Genomic DNA, 24,865 nt, shown 5'->3' with positions numbered 1-24,865 from the left:
ACAGCGGATGGACTGATTCTGGAGATTTTGGCTGCTTTGGGAATTGTGACTCTACTACTGACCATTGTTAGTTGCTTTTGCTACAAGAAAAGAAGATGGTAAGAATGTTTCCATGGTTCTTAGTGTTCTTGAAAAGAATGTTTTGACTGTGAAAATCTACATTTCTTAGTATCTTAATATTTTCTACACTGTTAAATCTATGACCATAAATGTCACACAGTGTAACAAGTGACGTTTAATTGTTTCAGGGTAAAAAAGGCATTCTACCCGGATATCCCTGAGCCCAAGCTGCCTGGTGATTGGTCCAGGACACAGGTACAGTACCACCTTAAAGGAGTCCAACTCTTCTGTACTCGCATCTACAAATGACCAATCACCATCCATGCGAAACTGACCCTGTAGTCTCCAATTTGTGCCTTTCAGGGACCTTTGGACGTGAAGCCGTTTCCCCATAGTATGGTCCACATCATAGAAAAACCCGAGCGGGATTTTAGTAAGGACACCCTCGTTATCATTCCTGAGGAAGAAGATTATGATGGAGAGGGAATTGGAGACGAACCAGTAGACACGGATGAGCCGCAGCTGTTGCGTTACTACAACCAGGTGGTGGATGAGCGCCCCATTAGGCCGCGGTTTCCAGACTCCTCAGTTTCCTCCTCGTCTTCTATAGATTCAGCCAACACTGATGTGACGTACACAGGTATCCAGACATCCCACTCTTCTTTGGTCTTCCCTTCAGAGTCTCAGGGATTCTCTGAGGGCTTCCAACCACTCTCTTTAAGCAGCGGGGATAGAGGAGAGGGTTACCACCCACAGATGCACTCAGTAGCCCTGGGTGGAAACCTAGCATCTCCTGAGCCCATTGTGCAGCCTCACCATGTTGGTTCTGGAGGCTACAAGCCCCAGAACTCCTGGCTTTTAGACTCTCCCAGTGAGGGGGCTGAAAATAGTCCAGCCCCCTCACTAGGTTCACCCACCTCTGTAGCTTCTACTCAGTTCCTCCTTCCTGATGGCGAAAGACACGAAGAAAAGAGACAACAACCATCAGCAGCAGCAAGCTGGTTCACCAACCTGCTGTCATCTGCAAAACCGTGACATCATCTCATTTTGGGTTAGTTGGGTAAATCCCTCGTCTTTTCTGTCACCATTGTCTCATATCTACATGCAAGGAAGAATCCTCTCACTGTAGCACTGCATTGTTAAAACTTGCATCTTGACTGAGTTAATGCCGTTCAAGGTGTCTTTACTAAAAAATCCAATAATTATACAAGTTATTTTGTTCCCACTTTTCTTTTTAGTGGGATATACATTAAAATGTACATGAGAAAATGGATTTTGTCAACAGATATCTACAAATTTGCAGTCATGTCTGTGCTCATAAGACGGTTAATGCCCCCCCAGAAAGCCTGAAAGTTTTAAATTATTTTAAAAGCTTATTTGTATGAGATGCTGTGATGGCCAATCATCTTGCATTTGCAGGTTAGTTTTTGTTATGTAAATATCTGGAGTCCTCTAAAAAAAACTGGGAGCAAAAATAAGTTTCTCTGAAAGCACTAAAAAATTAGAAGTCTTAAACACTAGAAACGTGGGGTTAATGCAGTGTTTAAAGTTCTATTTGTGCATATTCTACAATATATGCATTTAAATTAAAGTCTGGTGTTTATTCTGAGCACAATGCAATAGACTTATTTTAGCTCAACATTTAGACAATTTCTAAAACCTGAACTAATTAAGATATTAAATGGCTTGTACTTGTACAGCGCTTTATCAACTCCAGAGGAACCCAACACTACTAGGCGCTTCACACCACATTCACACACACACATTCACACACTGATGGTGGCTAGCTACTACACTGTAGCCACTGCTGCCCTGTGGCAGTCTGACAGAAGCAAAGCTGCTGTCTTTTCTGCTGTCAACTGATGAGTTACTGAAAGACAATGTCAAGTCGCTTTAACAAAGAAAAAAAATAGTACTAAAGTAGCTTCCTTTTTTTTTATATATAGATTTTTAAAAAAATTGCTGTTCTGAAAGATGCACTTATAAAGAAGTGGTGCTTTCTAATGCAGTCTGGACATGTGGGGGGTTGAACCTTTCGGATATACACTACAATAAGCTAGAATATTACAAATTTATGTCATTTATTGAGCAAACTGTTACTATTGAGATTTTTTGTTTTGTCTTCCATATCCAGTGACGTTTATTTTGTTGAACACATTTAACTTCAGGCCAGTGTGTTTTAAAGCTATGCTGAGCATTATTGAGATTATTATGGGTATTAAATGATCCTTTCCGTGTACAGCGCATAAATTGTCTTCAAAACCGTTATGCTTCCAAGAATTTGCACCATTTCACCTTTCACTGCCTTACCCCGAAGTATTTAAAATGTTCTGCAGGTATGCAATTTACAACTGATCCAAAATGCACTGTATGGAGTTAAAAATCCTACTTGAGTGTTATTGTAGAAAATTTTATTTAATCTTTATATTTTACTTTTTTTATGTGAACTACACTACATTTTATTTTGTCTTTGAAATGCATACAGCCACTTTCTATTTTTTTATGGTTGGGGAAACTACAGTGTATGTCGACAGGGCCTAAATTGTTATTGGACTCTTTTGTTTATCAAAACTTAAATGGTTGGAAAAATTTGTTTGGGCATGACATCTGAATTAAGGGGCAAATATAGATTTTCCAGTCGTGCCTTTTCAATTTTGTTCTGACTTGTAGCTCCAGGTAATTGTATAATTTGTATCTTAAGAAATTGAAAGTTTTTGAATGGAAAGCCAGTGTACACAAGGCAACTGAAAGTGATAGTAGTTTGGAAACGAACTCAGACGTGTATATCAGTTTAAGTGACCAATCGAGACAAGAATGACACTAAATTTGCAGGTCCAAATTTGAGTTCATGAATTTGAATATTAATATGATGATTTGGTATGATGCCAGTGAGAAGGAATATGCCATGAGAAATGTTATCTTGAGTGCAGTAGCTTGGAGTCTTAACAAACCAGCTACGTTTCTGCTATGAGCCCAGTCTGCTTGTAATTTGCGGCAGTGATTGTTTTGGACAAATCTTTGAATCTATGCGATTTCTGACCAGCATTGTTACTCTGATGCCCAAAACGGTCATCACTCCCATTTGTCCAAACAACTGCGTCACCAGTAGTTATACAAATCTAAATTTTTTTCTACACGTTTTAAATGTTGGGGTAAAACTCCACTGCAATTATATTGCAGTCAAAACATTATTATCTGGACACCATGTGTCACTTCACCCACTCTCATAGTGCCTGTGATTAGTTGCCCCCATAGGTTGTTAGGCAGAAAACATCACTTCAAGTAGGAGGTGGAAAAGATAAAATACTCATACAGCAGCTGTAACTAAATCATCTATCCTTCATTTGGCTCAGACACAAAGAGAAAATGCTTAGTTTAGTTTTTCTGGTTAGACATATAGAGGAAACATTTGGAGAAAGAGTTGTTGTTTTAGTTAGATCTGCAGCTATTAGCAGGTGTTTGTACTGACGCAGAAAACGTAAAACTAAAATCTTAGCAAAAGCAATTATTTTCCTAGCTAACAATCTGTACCTCGCAAACTACACCTGCATTTATCTTGATAGTCTTGCTGTAAACTTCCCTCACGTAGCTACAACAAGAACAGTTGGGTCTTTTCCCTCAGGTTTGTGTTGACGTTTTACTTACATTTGAAATGTTTAATTGTTAAATAATCCTGGGCCAAAAATTGTTTGCCACTAAGAGACAATATTATGACTATTCTTTTCCGTTCACAGATATGGTTAGGATATTTCAGATAGCTGTTTTTTTTTTTAATTAATTTTATTTGCAAGGCAAATCTTTTCTGTTTACATGACAGGCTTCAAGATGGCATCAATGAAAACATTGTTGTCAATCATGTGGAAGTGCCTCCATGTTTTCATGTTTTTTTTTTTTAAAGACTTTCAGTTTCAGGTAGTGCATTTTTGAAAGTTCTTATCTGCTTAGAACAACTGGAAGGCCTATCAAGATTTCTATTCTAAGCTTTTGGGATTTTAGGTTTCCTTTCTCAAAAATATATTTGCCCTTTAAAGAGAGTCTGTATTTGGTAAAGATGCACCATTGGTGAGGCTTTGCTAAAGTATCTGTAGGGAATGTTTATCCTTTGGGTAATACTTCTCAAATTCTCTGGATTCCCTATTGTTTCTCTTTTTTTTTTTAAGTCGGAATGGATTCTTTTCGACTGACGGTTGTAAATTACTTTAGTGCCTCCAGCCAACAAGCTTTAACAAAAATGACTGTGACATGGAAACACTATTAAAGGATGTTTTTACAGTTGAGATACTGGTAAGGGGCAATCAGCAAAGTTTTTTCACACTTGCAAACTTTTTCTTTAGTTTGTAAAACTGATTAAAAAGATATGAGTGTGCAAAAATGGCTGATTACCTTCAAAGTGTCATTATTGATTGTTACAGAATTTTATTTAAATGGCAACTTTAAAAAAAATGTTTATATGGAAGTAACTGATTTCTTTCCTTCTCATGACAAAATGTTATACTTTATCAGATATATTGGAGATTAATTGAAATATTTTTTTCATGTAATAAAATGTGAAGTTTTAAAAAAAAAATCATAAACCAACTTAATACTGTGTAGCTGAACTTTCTCTTTATCATATCACAAACTAATTTTTAATCAGTGTAGATGTGACCAGAAAAGTCATCATTGATGTGCGCATATTATTTTTCTTTCAAGCACATTTTTTTTGTTTGCTAGAAATTGCCATCTCTGGGGAAACAGATATGCAGGGTCCACTTGCTGTCTAACATCTCATTATTAGCTAAATAGTTTTGTGAACTTTATGCATGCTACATAAACTGTAAATACAAAACAGTGGCTTTGTGAACCTTTAAAATTGTTAACATTTTGTCATATTTGGCTTTAAACACTAACACATTGCATGATAATGTGACTTAAATGTTATCTGTTAAACCAATTTTTTCCCCCCTGGATATCTGTAAAATGTAGAGAGTATATTGCAGAATATTTTATTAAGGACCTGATTAGTGTAGAAATTGCTTCTGAGTGAATGTGTAATTGTAAGAATCAATACCACAGATTGCTATCATTCTTGTTTAAATTTTAATAAATTGCTTTTTGTCTGAACACTTGCCACTTTGTCAGTGTTGATTTCATTTCTGTGCTTGGTGAGTTAATTTACTCTTCAAAGAGTTTACTACTTTCCTTATTAGTGTTGAGTATAAAAATTTTATTTGAATGTATGTATGCGACACACCCCAATTAGCTAATTAACTCAAAACATTTGCAAAGGTTCCCGGAGCCTCTAATGGTCTCAGGCTGGACCAGTAGGCTGCTGAGGAGACGAATGTCCAGAGGACAGTCAATACAAAAGGTTATTGCTAAAGATCTGGTTGTTTAAGCTTATTTACTGAAAGTTAGGTGGGAGGAAAAAGTGTGGTAGCCTGTCAGATGAAGGTAAAGATCACTTTTCATTTGGAAATCAAGGTGCTACAGTATAAAGGAAGAGTGGAGATGCACATAATTCACTTTATGTGAAGTCCAGTGTAAGTTTAAAACTCAGTGAAGATTTGGGGACCAGTTGGTGCAGGTCCACTGTTATTGAAATCCACAGTCATCTGGTTGGAAATTTTAGAGCATTCCTTTGTTTCTTCAGCTGTCAAGCTTTATGTAAATGCTTAACTTTACCAAAACCTGTTTCAATGAACCAATATCATCAAAATAACAAGAAATAAATGCTGGAATTATTTCAATTTGAGTATAATTATACAATATATAATTTTCTTTTTCTAAAATTGACAAATATTTTTTGCAATATTCAATTTCTTTAGCTGTACCTGTAGATTGGCCCAACTTTAGTTTTATTTCCTATTTCACCATTTTAGATCAAGTCAGTCTTATTTCTGTTTGTCAAAACGGAACATTTTCAATAATTTACTCACATTTATTTTGAATTTATTTGCACAAGACCACCTCTGGCTGCAGTGCACGCTCCCTACACAGGGGAACAGATTTTTACAGGGGAACAGAATTTCCCACGAAACCCGGACCTGCTAGAAATTAGATTTGTGAAAAATGAAAGTACTCTTAAAATAAAATGTAATTTACATTACATTGCGAAAGTATTAATTCCCCATGAACTTTTTCCGCATTTCTTCAATATATTTTGTTATCAGCGTCATCGTCACAGATCTCCTGGTAACGCTGTTTACATATCACCATGGCAACAAGGTGAAACTGAAGTTTCCTTCGGTGTTGATTTTTGCAACGATTATATTATCTAAAAAGGAGATACTTCTCATTGAATTCCGTATGAGGTGATATTTATTCATCAGAGACAATGTCAGATATTTTGTGCTCGTGGCTGAACCGTGAACTAGGGCTCTCTGAAACCGTAGGTAAGTGTAAATTAAAACAATCCTCGTATAGCTAGCCTCATTGGGCTAACGCTAACGCAATAAATACCTCAATGCAGTTGTGCGGTGAAAGTGCTTCGTACATTTTTAGCATTTTGTTAAAAAAAAATTGACATTAAGTTTTAAAGGCATGGCACAACTGTGCCTTTGGTTTTGATGTCTTAGATTTGAATTGTGAATATGTGAGCACAGAACTTTCTGAACTTTATAATTTATCAAAGTTTATGACACCATCTTTGCTGACTGTTCTTAGACGCCAAGAACGTTTCCAAGGATTTCTCAAATGGCTACCTATTCGGAGAGATACTTAATAAATATCAGATGCAGGAGGATTTTCATATGTTTCTGAAAAGCGAGTAAGTTCCATATTGTGAAACTAGTGATTATATAGCACCTTTCAAAAGTTCAATGTAAACTTTACTTAATTGGAATTATTTGTGGTAGGCCAACTCACAAGCTTATTAGAATGACAATTTATAATTTGTTGTTTTTATACACATGTACAGTGAGATTAAAACCAACTCCAAAAACAGTGCAGACAGTGGAAGATATAAAATATCAACATAAATATGGTGGCATTACATACATACCTACATGTACATATAACCACCATGTGACTAGCACATAGCTTTGAGTATTAATAGCTTTCAGGAAGAACTTGTTTTTGAGTCTGCTTTTGTTCTGATGCACTTGTAGCGCCCCCCTGAGGGCAGCAGGTCAAACATGTTGAAACCAGGGTGGGAGCTGTCCTCTGTTATAGCTCTACTGGGGCAGTAGAGCTATAACTGGTGTAAATGTTCACCAGAGAGGGAAGGGGGGTGGGGGGCCAACAACCCTCTGGGCTGCCTTTATGTCCTGTCTGGAGCCTCTCCCTATCTGCAACAGTGCAGCTGCCATACCAAACTCTGTCCTACTCTTTCCAGTTCAAAGATGATGGATGAAAATGTACTTTGTGAGATGGTCAAACTTATGAGATTCTTTTATAACCTAACCCTGCTGTGAATGCCTCCACTACTTTATCACAGACTTGTCTGTTGAGCTCCTTGGTCTTAATGATGCCGTTTATTCATTTACTAAAATCCTCTGAGACCTTCATAGAGCCACTGGAATTATACTGGGATAAAATTATATACAGCTGTGCTCTTATTTACTTTATTAGGCAACTTCTGAAAAAAAAAAAGTTGGTTGAACTGGATTTTATTTAAGAATATCAAAGTTAAAGGGGAGGAACATAGAAGAACACCAAACTTTACACATTGTTGTTTAAAAGAGTAACTTCACAACTTTGTGCTGTTTTGTGTTGGTCTATCACATGAAATCACAACAGAGTTTGATGTAGAATCATTCAGCCCCAGTTTGACCATGGTAGATTTTAAAGTAGGTGATAAAATGAAGTCCAGATTCTTCAAAAGCAATGAAATAAACCTTCACCCCAGTACTGAACTCAAGGTTTCTAATCAAATACCAAATTCAACGTCATACTGTTTGCCAACAAATTTAAAGTGTTCTGCAATCATTAAATAAAATTTTTTTAATTTTAGTTCCTCCAATGCCAAAACCAATAACTTTTCTCGGCTTGAGCCAAGTTTTAAGCTTCTGGGGGTCAGCTTCAATAAGAGCACAATCCAAGATCTGATGAAGGAGAAGCGCGGTGTCGCCACAAACCTTCTTTACCAGCTCTACGTCGCACTAGAAGAGAAGAAGCCTGCAGGAATCAGCCGTGTGGTGAAGCTGCCCACCCTGCAGAAAAGGGAGTCTGAAATCCACTCCAATGTAAGAGCATTGAATAAATGTGTAAGGTATTTTGCAATACCAGTAATTAAAGGCTAGTGTCTGTGGATAGTATGCTCTTTACCAATACTCAGCTGACTTTTACCTTTCCATTTGAATTCAAAATTAGTAGACTGATAGTTGATATTGTGACAAAAAATGTCACAATTTTATACAGCAACGTCCTCCGGCGGTGTCAGCCAAAGAAGACCAGGGTCTTCCGGAAATTACCCAGGATAATGAAGGTAAAGACCACCAACTGGATGATTTGTCTAAGGGGATCCTACCTCATCAACACAAGAAGCTACCCAAAATCCAAGATGAGAGAAAACTAGAAAAGAGCGAGAAGGTAAAAATTATGGAAAATAAAGTACAAAATGTGTACTCTTCTATTCAGTTTAACCTAAATATGCCTAGGTTTGTGGAGAACATACAAATGTTCCTCAGACGCTTGATAACACAATCATCATTATGTGGGGACATTTGTGAGTTACAGGGTGTTCTTCAGAATTTCGATGACTTGATTCTGACCAATGCGAAGCTGCTAAAGCCACTGCACTCCAGTGCAGATCTCAGAAAAAAAAAGAAGCAGGAGCAGCTCAGAGAAAAAGAAGTTCAGGTTTGATCAAGATACAAACATTTATGTGAATCTTTTCATTTTGCAAAAGGAAAGTTGTTTTTTGTTTTGTTTTTGAGAATAGGTTTCTGGGATAATTGTTCTGCTTTTCCAACTGCTTTGCTTGTGCAGATGGTCCAGGCTGAAATAGCCATGTTTGAGGAGAAACAGCACCAACTTGCTAAATCTAGTTATGTGACCTTGTCATGGTAAGAGAAAATGGAAAAGTTAATGAAAACAATATTACATTCATTTGACACAATTTTATTCAAATGGTTCTGTTTGTAGAGTTGTATACTTATCTTTTATATTTATTATTTTCAGCCCCAGTGACCAAACCATCCCCGCAGACTCTTCCCTTAGTGCCGTCATACAGGACACCGACGTCCCTGCAGATAAACCAAATAAAGTGGCATTACAGTCCAATGCCAAGTATATAGAGGGCATCCGGCAGCAGCTGAAGGAGAACGCTATGGCTCGAGAGGAGAGACAAAAACGAGTAGACAGATTTCTGATGGAGCAGTATAAAGCGCGTGAATCTCAGCAGGTAAAACTTTGTGAAGTTATGTATTCCCAACAGGAACAAATACTCACAGTGGCATCTGTTTCTGTGGCGTAGGAATTTCGCATATCAGCCAATTTGTTTGAGGAAAGTAGATATCCTCAATCACGTTGTGCTGTACTATGGTTCTAAACCTCTGTCTCAGGAGGCGCAGCTTGAAGAGCAAATGGTGCGTCGTCTGACTCGTCAGACGCAGCAGGAGCAGCGTTTGGCTGAACAGCTGATGCAGATACGGAGGCAGAAAGAGGTGATTTTGGAGAATCGCCTGTTCAGAGAGGAGCAGTACAAGTGTCAGAGACAAAAGGATTTTAAGGAAGCTCTGGACAAGGAGGCGGTGAGAAGCATATTCAGTCATTCTTTGGGTGATCACTGCAAAAGTAAAATTTTACAGCGTATGGCAAAATATCTGTATGCACTTGAAAAACGATAAACCCAACTTAAAAGTAAGTTTTTATCAGGATATATGGGGTTGTTTTAAATACATACTTCTTGACCACAGATTAAAAAGTACTATAGTTCCACTGGCCGACTATTTCCCTTATAACATGGGAAAAATGTGTTAATATAAGTGAAATAATCTTCCAGTGGGACTAGTACTTTGTCAACAGCAAGACACAGAAGCTTTAAACAAGCTTCTGTGAAAGTGACTTGCAAGTTAGCTTTGTGTTATTTCAAGCGTACAAAGATATTTGCACTAAAAACCCAACAAAAAATAAGTGAGATTTTGTGTTTTTGCAGTGTTTCCATAGGGATTTGGTATGTTGTTTTTTTTGCTTTGAGTTAGTGTGTGGTTGTGTTGTTTGGTGTTATGAACAAAAGAATTTGGTAAGATAGATATTTTTACAAGCGTGGGTAAGCAATAATTATTAAAAGAATGGCGTTGACAGATTACAACATTTAGGTAAGAATTCATTATTGTCTTAATTAGTTCCAACAGCAACATAAAGATTTTTGCCATGCTGTTTCTACTAAATCCTTGCTTTTGGTTGGACCTGGTGCAGGTTCTGGCTCAGCATGCCAAATTGGCTCGAGCAGAAGAGATCGAAAAGGAGATTGAATTTTGCAAGATGGTAGCTGCGGAGCGTGCTCTTGAAAAACGCTTGAAGCACTACGGCATCTGCTCAGAGATTTTGGGACAGATGATAGACATGGCAGTCACAGTCGGAGAATATCGCCATATCACAGAGAAGTATGTGACATCCTCGCTTTTAGAAATATGTAAGAAACAGAGAGAGTATTGTTAGTAGGGGTGCACTAATTGCAGTTTTCTGGCAACAATCTTTAAAAAAACCTAACTTGCCGATTCCGATTTTGGCCAATACCAATTTTGTTGTTGCTGAGTTGGCAACAGTGGAGTAACTATTGTTAATTGTGAATCTGCAGACATATCCTGGTGGGCTGGGCTGTCAGTCAACCCTCTCACAGCAGAGCAATAGAGGACGGTGGCTGATTTTTAGATTATTAGATAAGATTGGCTTCATATTTAAGTGTCGGGCGATCACCAATCTCCCAAAATTAAGAAAATCGGTGCCAATGTATCAGTGCACCCCTAGCTGTCAGTAGGATACTTATTTTCAAGTTGATCTCTCAGTCTGATGACAGAGAAAACAAAATGACTTTTTTGTGAAAAGGACCCTAAGTTGAATACATGTTTTTGCTTTCGCAACTTAATGATCTGAAAGATGCAACTGAGTAAGTAAAGTTCAAATCCTACAGATATTCTTATTGACTTCAGCAAGATTCGTAGTGATGCCATTATGGTGTTTGTTCATTTAATAAAATACAGCATGTTTGGAAAACTAACAAGAGTCTGTTCGAGTAATGCATCTGTTGCTACACGCTATCGGTCAGCAGGCCAAAAAAAGCTTTACTCAACTTATCCCCCGTTTACAAAAAAGTCTAATTCAGCTTTTTGGAAATACTTGTGGAGCAGCAAAATGTAATAATATTCTGTTCAATAAGCTTGTCAGGCCAAAAACTGCTGCTGAACATAGGAGGTCTATTTTGTATTTGGATTCTGCTAATGTATAAAAAAAAGAGATCTATTCAAAGTGCTAACATGCTTATGACTGCAATGATAATTATGTTGTGTTATTTTATTAGCAGTTAAAATAACATTTGTGAAAAGGGGAATCTGGTCATTTTATAATTTGTTTTGAATTTTGATGTAAATAGCTGATTATTGTATGAGAGTCTCATAGTGGCCAGCTCAACAATTATCTGGTACTTTGTGTTAATATTTAACTTAAACATATATTTTTGAACTGTTTAATAAATAAATCTATTTTTGAAACAACACTTAAATTCTGTTTTGATATTGTTCAGTGATTTGTGACCCTGAAGACATTTTTCAGATCTGTGGTCTAATTGTATCCACAATTGAAAGTCTACATTTGCTTCTTGACATTTTTCATGCCGTCATTTCCAGTCTTGTTCCGGAGAAGAAGTATAAAGAGTGGAAGGAGCTGTTCGTTCGGGGTATTCCCTTCTACGATCCACAGCAAGACACTGAGCCAGAGATTGGATTCTTGGAAACATTGAGCTCCTCGGAGCTTAAGAAAGAGGAGGTACTCAACAACCTGGATTATGATGAATACACTGTGAGTATGAATCTTTATTTCACTACTTTTAAATTCAGTCGGTGTGCTTTGCCGAAAATAACACATGGCTTTTTAAAAAAAAATTTATTCGGTTTTATTTTGAAGAATATGGTTGGTGTGTGGATGGGGCCAAAGGATATAGAAGAAACAAGGTTACCACCGAGCACCAACGACATTCTCGCATATGCTATCCATCGAATTAAAGGTATTGCTCATCCAACCGTTGTGGAACCGGCCACGACCGTTCCTCTATTTTCTATCAAGTCCTGCATCCAGGGCAAGGTTTGCCAATGCAAGAGCAAATGTCTGGCCAAGATTGTTGAAGGTTTAAAATCTTTAAAGAAAAAAGATTTTCGTATCAAGGCCTGCGTCCTGGGCAAGGCTACCTCAGGCAAGACCACATCTCTGGCCAAGATTGCTGAAGGTATCAAATTTTATTTAAAAAAAAAAAAAAAAAAAGAATGTCTTTTAAAGTTCACACATTAAAAGTGTTTAGCCCTTGTAATTTCTACTTTGCTAAAACTGTTGAAATATATAAAAGTAATGTTTCCTGCACAGCACATGGCGTCACTGTGTTGTCGCCTAACACACTGGTTGAAGAGGCGCTGAGGTCTGTCAGAGAAGGAGAGAAGGTAAATTATAGTGCTGGAACTTCTGTCTCAAGGCTTTTTAACCTGCAACTGATTTACCGTTTAATCTTAGTTGTAGATCTTAGTTCAAAGTTTAAAGCAGATGTTTTTGTTGTTTTTTTACCCAACAATATAGGCTGCAGATCAGCAGGAGGAGAAGGAGAGCGAGCTGCTTCCTAAATCCCCCACACCAGTTCCGTCAGGTGTTTATTGAAGCTGTTTTTTTCTGCACAGTCTCTTGCAAAACTATTCATACCCCTGGAACGTTTTCACAATTTTGGCATGCTACAGAGTCAAATTTTATGTATCTCATTGGCATTTATGTGATAGACCACTATCAAGTAGAGCATAATTGTGAAGTGGAAGGAAGTTCATTTTTACTCTGTCCTATTTACGTTCTCCTTCATGTAAAAAAGTTGAAGATGTATAAAAATGCTTTTCCCTGGGACTAAGTAAAATTAGTATTATTTTTATTGAAGCTGCTTATTTACCTTTATTTTGCTTTGTTTTTCTCTTTTTCTCTCTTTGCCTTTGAGTAAAGAGGGCACTCGACTTTCAGTGGATGGCGGTCGACCTTCACTGGACGAAATTTCACGGTTGTGTGAGTGTTAACAGTTTTATGTCTAAATTTAGAAAAGATACAAAAGAATTATGTCCTTTTTGTGAAGAAATAGAAACTACTTTTCACATGATTCTTGAATGTACATGACTTTCACCTTTGTTTTATTTGTTGTTGATGTTGTTGGAAGATGTTTTTAAAAAAATTGATGTTTATTTGTCTGGGGTGGCTTTTATATTTGGTGCAGGTTATACAAAAAAGGAAGCCAGTAAGTGGAATTTGTTGAATTTTCTTATTGGACAGGCAAAATTTTTCATTTATATTAACAGAAGAAATAAATTAAATGGTATTTTGGGGGAAAAAATCGACAGGAAATTCTGATGGAAAAAAAACAGAGTAAAAGCAGAGTTTATGTTTTTTTTCAATGGTGAATAACTTAACTGAATTTTTTGTCTTTGTGGTGCTTTAATAATGCCGTTTGCTCTGTGGTTGATAGAAAGCCAGTTTTCAATTCAACATTTGCGTGAATGTTGAAGTAAACCATGTTAAAATGTATTTTTATTGAAAAATAAATGTTGTTAAAGTCAAATCTTTCTTTCTTCCTTCCTCAGTTCCTAGCAAACTAGAAGAAAAAAGAGAATGTATTAACAAAGTGAGTGTTCAAGGGTGCTCATAATGAAATTTTAATACACTGTCTTAATTTTGTATTCCTTGATGCATCACACATTACATTGAACTCACTGGTATTACTGAGGATTTTTTTAAACTAGTAACATAACAAAGAGACTTTGAGAATCCTAATATTCAAATGAATACATTTTAGGCATAATTATGCCAGACCTAATATCTGTTTGTAATGAAACATATCTACTTTCACTTTCTGTTATGTGTTTATGCAGATGGCCTCGATTGCAGCGTTAGTAGAAAGGGAGCTGAGGAAAGGAAATACCATTCCAAATGAGCTGATAGTGGACATTTTAGTTGAAGCAATAAGGTAATGATGACATAACATGAACTATAAAATACTATTTGCATGGTTTAGGCAGGTCAGCTGTCCTAAGTAGGTTGACTGGTTCAGTGGGCAGTTGCCTTGCAATTGACAGGTTTTCAGTTTCAGATTTCTCTTGTCACATGTGCCTCTGGGCGAGGCATTTACCTATCTGCACTGGTAAATGCATCCATATGAAAGAGCCACTTTCATATGGATGAAAGTGGCTCTAGTATAAAGCACTTTGAGCGATCAGTATGACTGGAAAATGACTATACATGTTCAGTTGATTTAATTGTACCATATTTTATCAATTGGTCATTTGTTGTATTGAACTATATGGCTGGTTTCTATTGACGCAGATTAACAACACACACTAAAATAGCTGATTTCTTCCCATCAGTCAAGTTCCAGCTCAGACAGGTTGGATCCTGGATGGCTTTCCAAGTAACATCACTCAAGCCCAATTGCTGGAGAAAGCTTTGGGTGGGTTTGTGGAAGAAGAACAAAGCACTGAAGCCAACACATATGAACTTGTTCCTAATCCAGAGCACCTCAAACCACCAACACCTACTCTGCCTGTCCTGGACGTGGCTCTTCTGCTGGATATATCTGATGAGTGTGTGGTTAGAAGGGCATCCGCTGATAAAGGTATAATGCTGTGATTGGGGCTTTTTGCTCTGTGTTATGAAAAAGAACAAGCTAAATGTTCTTTCGTGCTCATGTGGTCATTTGCGTCGTAAAATATCTAAAGATGCTGATGCTGCTGCTGCCACAACACCCTCCCAACCAGCAGGCACCACCACGTGGACTCCACACATTACACACAGGTAACACAACGTGATCAGGCAGGAATACAGCTGGACTGAATTCTTCTCCTGCATGACTGTAATCTCAAGGTTTGAACTTGATTTTTTTTCTGGAAGAATTGCCGCTTTTCAGGAAACCTGGCCAGAGCTAGAGAAGTGGTATGGTGAGAAGCAAAACATTTTGGTTAATATCAACGCTGATGTGGAAGAGGGGGAACTTTATAGAAAAGTGGAGTCTGCCCTGTGTGAGGTTATGAAAGAGCAAGAAGAAGGTGACTTTTTTCTTTTTGCCATTTTGATGTTTAGCTGTTAAAGTCAGGTAATTTGTCAATTATTCCAAATAATTAAACGATTAGAATACTTTAATTCAAAAAAACCTCCATGCTTTTAAACACTGATAAGATTTTCACTGCTTAAGTACAGAGACATTTGTATATGAATTTGTCATCGTGTTTTACTGAGCCGTACATATAGCATTTACTGAAACCTTGCAATTAATTCCCTCCGTAGCTCCTGCTGAAGAGGAAATCCCAAAATATCTGGAAACAAGAAGGAGTTCTAGAGCCACGAGGCGGGGAAGAGATTCCAGTGAGATTTTTCTCTTAAGACATGATTTGATCACCTCATTTTAAAGTTAATTTGTCTTTATCAACATGTGCAGAAATACAATATTTACTCAAATATTGTGATTGATCCCCTTTTAGTTGCTGGGCTTCATTCTGACGATGGTTTGTCTGATATCATACCAAGAAGGAGGTCCAGCTCCATCTTTAAGTCAAAGCAAGGCAAGGCAGCTTTATTTATATATAGCACCTGTCAGCCAAAAGCAATTCAAAATGCTAATATAAAACAAAAATGTAGTACAACACATCAAATCAGTAAGATTAAAAAATAAAAAATCGGGTTAAGAGTAGGCATCAGCAAAGAGGATATTATTTTTAAACTAGACTAAGGTCTCCTGGTAATAGATTAATATATAGGTGTGTTTCATCAGCATAATTATGATACTCTACATTTTTATTCTGCAAAATTTCAAAGGATAAAATTATTTTGATATTGAAGAGGAGAGTATACCCAGAATATAACCCTGGGGAACTCCACAAGGATTTTATTTAACTTAGATTTGTGTGTGAATATGAATAGAAAGAGGGGAAGAAATTCAAATGAGTTTTTGCTCTTGCTCTAAAGATATTAAGACATGATTTGATCAGCTGTTCTTTAATCACGCCTTATACAGTTATTTTAAAGTGAATTTATACTTGTCAAACATTTTTACCTAGCATAAATACAATACTAATTCAGTTGTTACAATTAATTCTCTCATTAGTCTCCGTTGATCTTAATGAAGACATGTCGATGGACAACACAAGAAGCATAGAGAGAAGGAGTTCTGGAAAGTCCATCTCCAGCCTCAGGAAGGGAAAAGACACAAGTAAGATTGTACTCTTGATCTAAAAGCATTCATTAGGACATGATTTGATCAGCTGCTTTTGAATCATACCGTGTTTTAAAGTTAACTTGTACATTTTTGTGTGATGAAAAGGGTTTTCTGACACTGTGTCATTGTCCACTGGGTCTATTGACGGACTCAACGACAGCACCCAACCGACAGGATCATTCACATTAAATCCTCTCTACGTAAACGAACCTCTGTCTCCAGTAAGATATACTGCTTTTATTTACATGCTTTATTTGTTTATGTGGTTTTTGAATACCTGCAAAACTGTTTATTCTCTTCAACACTTAGTTGTGTCTATTGTATATATTACAAAAAGGTATTCATTTTAGCCACCTTGTAACATCTGTAGTACCTTGCAAAGCTCTTTACAGACTTTTTGTCTGGTCACAGCCACAAACTTCTGGGTATTTTATTGACTTCTTTGATAGACTTCTAGTCTCCTATATGTATTATCTGTCAGCGATAACTGATATTCATCTTTTACCTGTTTTGCTATTACTGTCCTCCTTCACTGCTGTTGATTTAGTTCATAATTTCCCCTTATTATCTTTCTCCAGCAAGTACCTGAGTACCTGTGTTCACACTGGAAAGATGTCTGTCAATCTTATGTAAACGGCATAAAGCATGTAATGCAGCAGCTGCGTTTACAGCTCACTCTTATTGATCGCCACCTCTTCAACGTCAGGTATCACGTTCAGCCTTTTGGTTTCTAGGTTTCAACTCAAATCACCTGCTGCCCTTTGTGTGAAATTTTCCATTTTCCAAGCTAATAAGAATTGATTGTTCAGTTAAACCAAACACATCTGGTTCCACGTTTAGCCAGCAACAGCTTGTAGCATATTTTTTATTTCTTTTAGAGATGCAACTAATGATTTTAGTTTTAGTTATTAATCAATCTGCTGATTATTGTGATGATTAATTGATTATTGGGATAACAAAAGGACACATTCTGCAGATTTTTCTTCTAAGCCAGTATTTAAAAATACATAAATAGAATAATAATACATAAATTTGCAATAATGAAATCATCATGATTTACACGATAATCATTTCAGTTCTAATTCTTTTGTTTCTAGATTTTGTTTTGCACTTTTAAAACACAATCTCCTGGTTGTTTCATGTCAGAATAGGCATAAATGTTATGTGTTCTAATGTGGGTGCACAGAAAAGGGCTTTAAAAGTGTTGATGGGTGAGTTTTTCTCCAAAGCATTTTGCAGTTAATGTAAATTTCTCTAATTGTATTGTAAAACTGTGACACTTCTTCAGAGAAAGATACAACCACTTTCTGACTTGCCCTGACTTGAAGCAGGAGTTAGTTTCTCAGTGGCAGAAGGTCTTCAACAGCGTACCAGACGACATGAGAGAAGACGAGGAGACCAAAGCGGAGCTTCATCTGAGGCTGGATGTAAGACTATATTAGAATATGCTTTACTGTAATGCAAAAGGAACGATTTATCATTTAAAAAGGGATAAAAAAAAAAACTGAATGGATCCGATGTATATTCAGGAGCTGCAGGAACGCCTGTGGGACATTACCGACAAGCGTAAAGAAGAAGACAATCAGGAGAGGTCGGCTTTCATGTATGATGGATGGCTGGAGGAGCAAGCATCATTGCTCACCAATCACTACTCTATGATGATACAGGTAACTTACTAAATGTATGGAACTGTTTGGTTTATGGTTTGATGTTACAGAAACACTGAAATCCCAGCATTTCCTTGGTTGTGTCCTGCAGACAGAAATGAACCGTTTCCGTGAAACACTCTGTACCCTAGAGGTCTACTACTGGGGCATGAACAGACAAATACCACTTAGGATATCTCCCAAAGATTTCAGTATCACACTGCTGAAAGAAACGGGAGCTGAAGATCAGGACAACATGTAAGAACCTTAATAATACAGTGCCTCGCAAAAAAGCATTCATTCCTCTGGAGCTTTTCCAAATTTTCTCAAGTTATAACCCGAAACTTAACTGGATTTTATTTGGATGTCACGTCATTGACCAGCAGTAAGTAATGTATAATTATGAAGTAAATTATGTTTCTCGATAGAGGTATATCTTTAATTTATTTAACCTTGATTTACACTGATAGTCATTATCATTTAGATTAAGAATCTTATTTTAAGGGAGACGGGGCAATAATAGGAGGGAGCATAAAACAAAACGTTTGCAAACAGTACACACAAATTACATGAATATATATTTATAAGAGGTGAGGCTTAAAACTGCTAAAACTCAGGAGTTCTGGGTATAATGTATTTACAGACAAAAATGTGATTGTTTAATTTCTTCCAATATAAATTGTTTTCATTCCTATTGTTAGTTTTATACCAAAAACATATAGTGATATATGTTGTTACTGCCACCCATCACAACAGATATGAGTTTTATTCCATATCACACATCCTTAGACCTAAATGCTATTGAAAATCTGTGGTGAGACCAAAATAGCTTTTTACAGACACTCTGTTAAAAGAAAAACGACTTTTCCACCCACCTCTTTATTATAAAGAGTTTTTGTTCTGATCTGTCCCTTAAAATCTCATTAAAATGCATTGAATAGCTGTCACAACACAAAGTCTAAAAAAAACGTTTAAAGAGTGTCAATGCTTTTGTACTGCATTGATATTAGTCTAGTTATTGAAATGAACACGTCGGTAAATGTGATGGAAAGTTACTAAAGGCTAATGAAAATTGCTTAAAAATATGTTTTATTAGTTCGGAGCCATTGAGCAGTGTTGTGAAGGACCAGATGAGCGATAAAAAACTGTAAGTATAAGTACATCAGTTGTCCTCTGAAAAGCCTGTTGATGCTCACTTAAACACTTTGAAGTATACGTTGTGATAAATACTCTAAAGTATGACGTTATGTACACCTGATTGTTCTCTACTTTTATTAGACCCCCTGACACCACGAAGTCTTCCTCTAAGCTGATAGAGAATGTAAATGTCACTTTTAGTGTTGTACTTTATTCTGATCCATAAGCGCTGCAGCTGCTGATTCCTTTTGTTGTTTCTTTCAAGTTATTTCGGGGGAAACTTTTAAGTGACTACGAAGAGGCTCTTCAAGCTATTCAAACTATCAAGGACATGGTAATGTTATTTTTTTGTTAGCTTGAGGAGTATTATAAATGTATGATTGCTGTAGCGACTCTTGCTGGTCTTTCAATTGTGTAGGTGTCAGTAGAATTCCAGCAGAGAGAGGCAGAAGTGCCGGAAGAGGTCGTAGAAGAAAAAGAGACCGTATCAAAGAAGACTAGTCCAAAAAGTTCTAAAAAGGAAAAGCAGTCACAAAAAAAGCATTCAGGCATGATACTTAACATGCCTAATTGTCAAATTTTTTACAATTTTTTATCAGCCCTCCTGTATAATCTTTTGCTTTCCATAGCAGCACCTCCACCAGTAGTGGAGATTCCACCCCCAAAACCTCCAGAAAAAACTCAAGAACAAGAAATTAGAGAGAAAATATATAAAGAATTTACAGCTGCTGTGACTCTTGAGGGTATGTACATCTACACTACCTGTCCCACCAACATATAGTCAAGTATTTATATTATCATGCAGTGGTTTGCTTTGACGTCTGTTCCTGTATGCAGTTACTTTTATGCACCAAGATAACATTGTATTTAGTACTTTATTAGTCAATGTTTAGCTGGGTATTTGTCCTGTTTCTGTGTGTTTTGTAGAAAATTCAATCAAGGCTCGTCTTGAACTGGTGAAAGACCGCGGTCTGACGATGATCAACTCCCTGGAAAACAAAGTGCATGAGACTTTTAACAAAATGGAGAAGCAGTTTGAGTCATGCTATCTGTCGGAAATGGAGTGGTATGATTATATAAACATCTGTTCCCTTTATGTTTGGTGTGGTTTGGCGATATATGTGTATGTACAGCAGCCCTATTCATCGTGTGGTTTACAAATGCATTCGTATCTCTTGAAATTCTCCGTATTTTGTTACATTACAAACACAAACTTCAGTAGCACAGTAGATTACAGTCAATACTGTAAACCTGATATGAATATATTTGGTTGTACTGGAACATATTTGTGTTCTTAAACAGTGTAAAGAGGGTTTGAACTTCTGTTAGAGAAACTGTAGGTTTTTTTTTTAGTTGTTTGATGTAACTCATAATCCCCCACTATTCTTAACAAATGTCTGTCAGTAGTTCATGGAAATTTAGAAAATAATTTTGGTTAAATCTGTTTATGTCGAACATGTATCTTCATAGAAACTGGATTGTTGATCATTTTCAAAACCATATTTTTTTTTTTTTTTAGTCCGTGTTGGCGCGCTGTAGATATAGATAAAATCTGACTCAGACATGGTCCAGTCAGAGTCCTGACCTAGATACAGTAAAATGCGGTATATGGCATGATTTGAAAATTGATGTTCAGAGATGGTCTCCATCCAATCTGACTCAGCCTTAACTATCATGCAATGGAGGATGGGCAAAAGATGTAATGCTCGACCTCTTCAGAGCAGCAGGTAGAGATATACCCAAAAGACCTGCAGCAATTCTGAGTGAGCATAAATGCACACCACTATTCACTACTTTGTGTTTGTCTATTCCATAAAATCCCATTAAAATGAGTATTGTGGTTGTAATAAAATGTAAAAAATATTTAGGGGTCTTAAATGCGACAAGGTGTTTTAAACATGTATTGTGCACAGAATGTTTTAATTTTTCTGTTTCCAGTATTGACCAGCTTGGAGAAGTGGTTCGCCACCACATAGAGGCTTCCAGTAAGCTGCAGTACGAGCTGGTGATGGTTTGTAAACCCTTTCATTGAATCTTTTTAATATGCTCGGGTGCTTTTATTGTAAAATCTGAGAGCGGTTTTTATGCTCTGTACTATAGGAAGACCGTGACTTCTATTTGAACGGAGATTGTCTGTTGGTTCCGGGTGTGGTTCTTCCCCCGCGTCCGCCTCCCGTGGAGAGATCAAATCGGTCCATACTGACGATTGCTCAGTTGGAATCACTCTTCAATCATCTGTTCAACATGGCTCCATCAGGTTCATGTGTACACCAAAGACTAATTGGACTGTTACTAAGTTTATTATTCTTCCCACTCATTGACCCATAATTCCTTTTCCCGTCTTTCTGTCTTTTAGGCTTTATGTCCAGCTCTGACTTTTTTTATTTTTTCCAAGATTTGGTCTCTAACAGCACAGGCAGGAGCATTGTGCCTGAGGCCTGGACAGATATGATTGAAATGCAGGTATTCAGTAGGTAGAAGGCGCTCAGTGACCAGAGTAGAGGTGGTCTTTCTCCTTGAATTTTCAGTTTCTGATCTTGGTTCATTTGTAATGTTTTATTTTTGGTAGTTTTTAAGTGTAGCAGTGAATACAGCGTATTTTTTTTCTTTTGAATGAGCAGTAAATGCCATGTCCTTTCTCTTGCTTTCAGCTGTTAGAGATCAATTTTTTGCTAACTGATGAATGTGAGCTGATAGACTGGCGGCGCTTTCTGCTCAGCGCTACTCTCCCGTGGCAACTTCCGTCTCTGTCACAGCTGCTGTATTTGTTGAAACAATATAAGGAAGCAGATTATAATGACACTGGATATATAAACAAGGAACAGTACCTACAGGTATCTCCAATGCAGATTTCACCCTAGTTTGATGTGTGTGTGCGTGTGCGTGTGCGTGCGTGCGTGCRCGCGTGTGCGTGCGTGTGTGTGTGTGTGTGATTTATAACGTGTCCAACCCTGTTCTGTTCGTTTGTGAGAAAAACAAACATATAATGTATAAATAGAAACTGTCACAGAAATTAGTTTCATAGATTGGTTGATCAGCTTTTCTTTTTCCTTCTGGACAGGTAGAGTTGTGGTTTTCTGGTCAGAGCGTCCAGAAGGTTCCTGAGGACCCTTTAGAGCCTCTCCCCTACAACCGTTCATGCAACCTGCAGAAGGTAACAGGCCAGAGTTCAACTTCTTTATTTCTAATCTAAAAAGAAATTTGATTTGTCCACACCATAAACCTGAATGTCTTTTTAGTTGAATTTTACGTGACAGACCAACCCATAATTGTGAAAGGGATAAAAACATAATGCATGGTTCTAATTTAAAACGAACAATATCAAAAGTGTGTCACGAAAAATCCAGTACAGCTAATTTCCCTCAGAAGTTCCTCAGTTAGTAGATGTATTTCACCTGTGTGTAATCTTACGTCATTTATAAAAGATTGGTAAATGTCTGTAAATGTTTGTTGAATAAAAGCCAAAAAAATGTGCTGTTTACATCACACACCATGTCAGAGGACACAGAAAACGTGGAAAAAGGTGTGCCGGTCAGATGAAACTGGAATAAAACCTTTTAGCCAAACATAATCTATATTAGAAATGTGGCCATGATGGCGGCAACCTCATTATCAGTATTGATTTTTCACAGGTGTTCTCCATCCAGTGTCATTGAGAATGTGAAAATGTTCTAGGGGTACAGATACATTTGCAAGGAAGCCTAAGTAATTAAACCTTTGCAGTTTTTATAATCTACTATTGGCGATTACACAAGGATGGTGGAACTTTTGTTTTGTCTTACGTTTACATTTCAAATTAACACACCTGCGAAAGACTGAAATAATTATTAATCGATACTCGTATCAATTTGCTTCTGTTGTAGTTCTTTTTCCAGATGTTTGCAGACCATTCCTTCTCCCCTCCTCTGATGGATTATATGTCCATGCTGCAGTACTTTGCAGCCAGCCCACTCCCCAAACAGGGTTTTATCAGAGCACTTAGCATAGTGTTGGGGAAACATCTCCAGCAGCCTTTACTGAGCCTTCTCGTAAATGTGAGTATATAAAAAGCAAAGCGAGTCAAATCAAACCCAGATGTGCCGTTGAGCTATATTTCTGCATTTGTTAGATTATTTTATATAAGCCAAAAATAATTACAGAGACACACACGTTTCTTAAATCGACATAAATGTTTCTTGATACAGTCTCTGTCTGGCACGGAAGAAACCGCAGAGCCCACAACCTTCAAGTTCACTGAAGACTACAAAGATGAGGATGCTCTGTTTTCGTCTTGCAGTTTTTTTAAGGACGAGGAAGTTCCCATTTCTGCTCTGCTTAACGTCATCTGCCACAAACTCACCAAGATGGGGGGCATCACCCTTCCTCCAGGGAGCATGACTTACGAACAACACAGACAGGTATTCAGGAATTTCAATTTAGCAAATTACTAATATTTAGGTTTTGGAAGAAACTGTTCCACTATAATGTGAATTTTGATCACAATTCATGTTACATTCTGTTAAATCTGTAATAATGACGAATTACCCAGAGAGCAACGGTAGACCTCGTTTAGCATCTCCAGTTCAATTCAAGCTTCATTTAGCCAAAGCTCTTCAGAAGAGTTTCACAACACACATAACACCAGATTGGATTTAATAACTAAATATAAATATTGTGGTTGTAAAATGAAAGTGTAAAAAATTTAGCCTAATCCCAATTTAGAAGGCAACAACGGAGAGAGAATGAATTGTTAATGGAGCAGGCAGGTCTTTTGAGCCAGGCTGTTTTAGTAGGTTTGTCATCAATCTCAAACAAAAATTATTTGCCATGCAGCATGATAATATCATAGAATCTCTTCAGGCTGGCTTCAACAATAATTTCTTGAATTCTGTGTAACAAAAACAGAGGTAAAAAGTTACATTTAAGGAATATTCCAATTCTCTTCCCATATCCTGTAAAACACTCATCCAATAAGCTTGGATTTTTGGTTAGAATCAGACACATTGAGAAGATACTGATTACTCGTACGGTCCATTTTGGCAATTTTTCAATGCAAAAATGGTCACTAGGAATTGTTTGTCTTTATTTTTATTACTGAAGTTTCCTGACCTGCTAATTGGTCTTTTTGTCTCTGCTGTCTGTTTAGAATCTTGAGAATGTGTACAATGAGATGGGATACGAGTACCACGAGTCAGTCCCATTCTCTGTTATTTCTAGGCATCCATACACCCAAATGCTGATGGAGACTTCAACAAACTTCCAGCTCATTGTAAGTTTTTGCAAATTTTTCAGTATGCTCATTTATCTTCTTATTCCTAGACACCTTATTTGCAAATAATATCAATACTAATGCATTAATTATCTGTTTTTCCTTCAGAATATACTGAATACTGCCGTCCCATCACGATGAAAAGGAATTCGAATAGTTTTTGTTTAATATTTACTTTGTTGTTAAATAAACAGAAAATGCAACCATACCTGCACTGACTGAAGTGGCTTAAGCTGAACTGAAATTTGGGATTACATCATGTTTGAAACGGCAATCACCTCAGTGACAGCAGGAACAACCTCCTTAGCTTGCCTTTTCTCTTCGTCACGCACTCCTGCAGTTTTTCTGAGTGATTTGCTTTTCTAATGGCCTGCCTAACACAAGCAGCATCATTTGTGCTTACAATGAGAG

At 37.1% G+C, this 24,865-nt stretch overlaps 2 protein-coding genes across 4 annotated transcripts in view; both read left to right on the top strand.

Moving 5' to 3' along the window:
* lifra (LIF receptor subunit alpha a) overlaps positions 1–5,168 on the top strand; it is a 29,105-nt gene extending 23,937 nt beyond the window's left edge. The window contains exons 16-18 of the mRNA XM_008418235.2: positions 5–98; positions 249–315; positions 424–5,168. Of these exons, the coding sequence (XP_008416457.1) occupies positions 5–98; positions 249–315; positions 424–1,095 (833 nt within the window). The 3' untranslated portion in view covers positions 1,096–5,168. The remainder of the gene's footprint in view (positions 1–4; positions 99–248; positions 316–423) is intronic.
* Positions 5,169–6,263: 1,095 nt separating this feature from the next.
* Positions 6,264–24,662, top strand: spef2 (sperm flagellar 2). Of its 3 annotated transcripts, none has more exons than XM_008418233.1 (42): positions 6,264–6,434; positions 6,706–6,808; positions 7,994–8,225; positions 8,401–8,571; positions 8,719–8,841; positions 8,971–9,047; positions 9,163–9,385; positions 9,546–9,734; positions 10,402–10,589; positions 11,829–12,000; positions 12,106–12,424; positions 12,559–12,632; positions 12,766–12,832; positions 13,171–13,230; positions 13,800–13,840; positions 14,088–14,182; positions 14,580–14,827; positions 14,931–15,006; positions 15,103–15,257; positions 15,496–15,573; positions 15,690–15,770; positions 16,313–16,417; positions 16,529–16,644; positions 17,002–17,129; positions 17,712–17,850; positions 17,953–18,090; positions 18,182–18,327; positions 19,166–19,216; positions 19,348–19,390; positions 19,472–19,540; positions 19,625–19,754; positions 19,839–19,949; positions 20,134–20,272; positions 21,145–21,217; positions 21,307–21,463; positions 21,563–21,669; positions 21,858–22,040; positions 22,268–22,360; positions 23,070–23,240; positions 23,391–23,603; positions 24,332–24,454; positions 24,563–24,662. In XM_008418233.1, exons 1-42 carry the CDS (start codon positions 6,377–6,379, stop codon positions 24,593–24,595), a joined length of 5,298 nt encoding a protein of 1,765 aa, XP_008416455.1. In that variant the 5' UTR covers positions 6,264–6,376; the 3' UTR covers positions 24,596–24,662. The 3 variants fall into 3 exon arrangements, with proteins under 3 accessions (XP_008416455.1, XP_008416454.1, XP_017162340.1); XM_008418232.1 differs by having other exon boundaries at positions 19,836–19,949; XM_017306851.1 differs by lacking the exons at positions 21,563–21,669; positions 21,858–22,040; positions 22,268–22,360; ... (2 more) ...; positions 24,332–24,454; positions 24,563–24,662 and adding an exon at positions 20,887–20,969 and having other exon boundaries at positions 19,836–19,949; positions 21,307–21,399.
* Positions 24,663–24,865: the final 203 nt, after the last annotated feature.

Source organism: Poecilia reticulata, linkage group LG9, assembly GCF_000633615.1.
Source record: "Poecilia reticulata strain Guanapo linkage group LG9, Guppy_female_1.0+MT, whole genome shotgun sequence".
Taxonomy (NCBI): Eukaryota; Metazoa; Chordata; class Actinopteri; order Cyprinodontiformes; family Poeciliidae; genus Poecilia; species Poecilia reticulata.
Note: the sequence above shows the minus strand (reverse complement) of the source record. Positions and strands in the feature narration are given on the sequence as shown.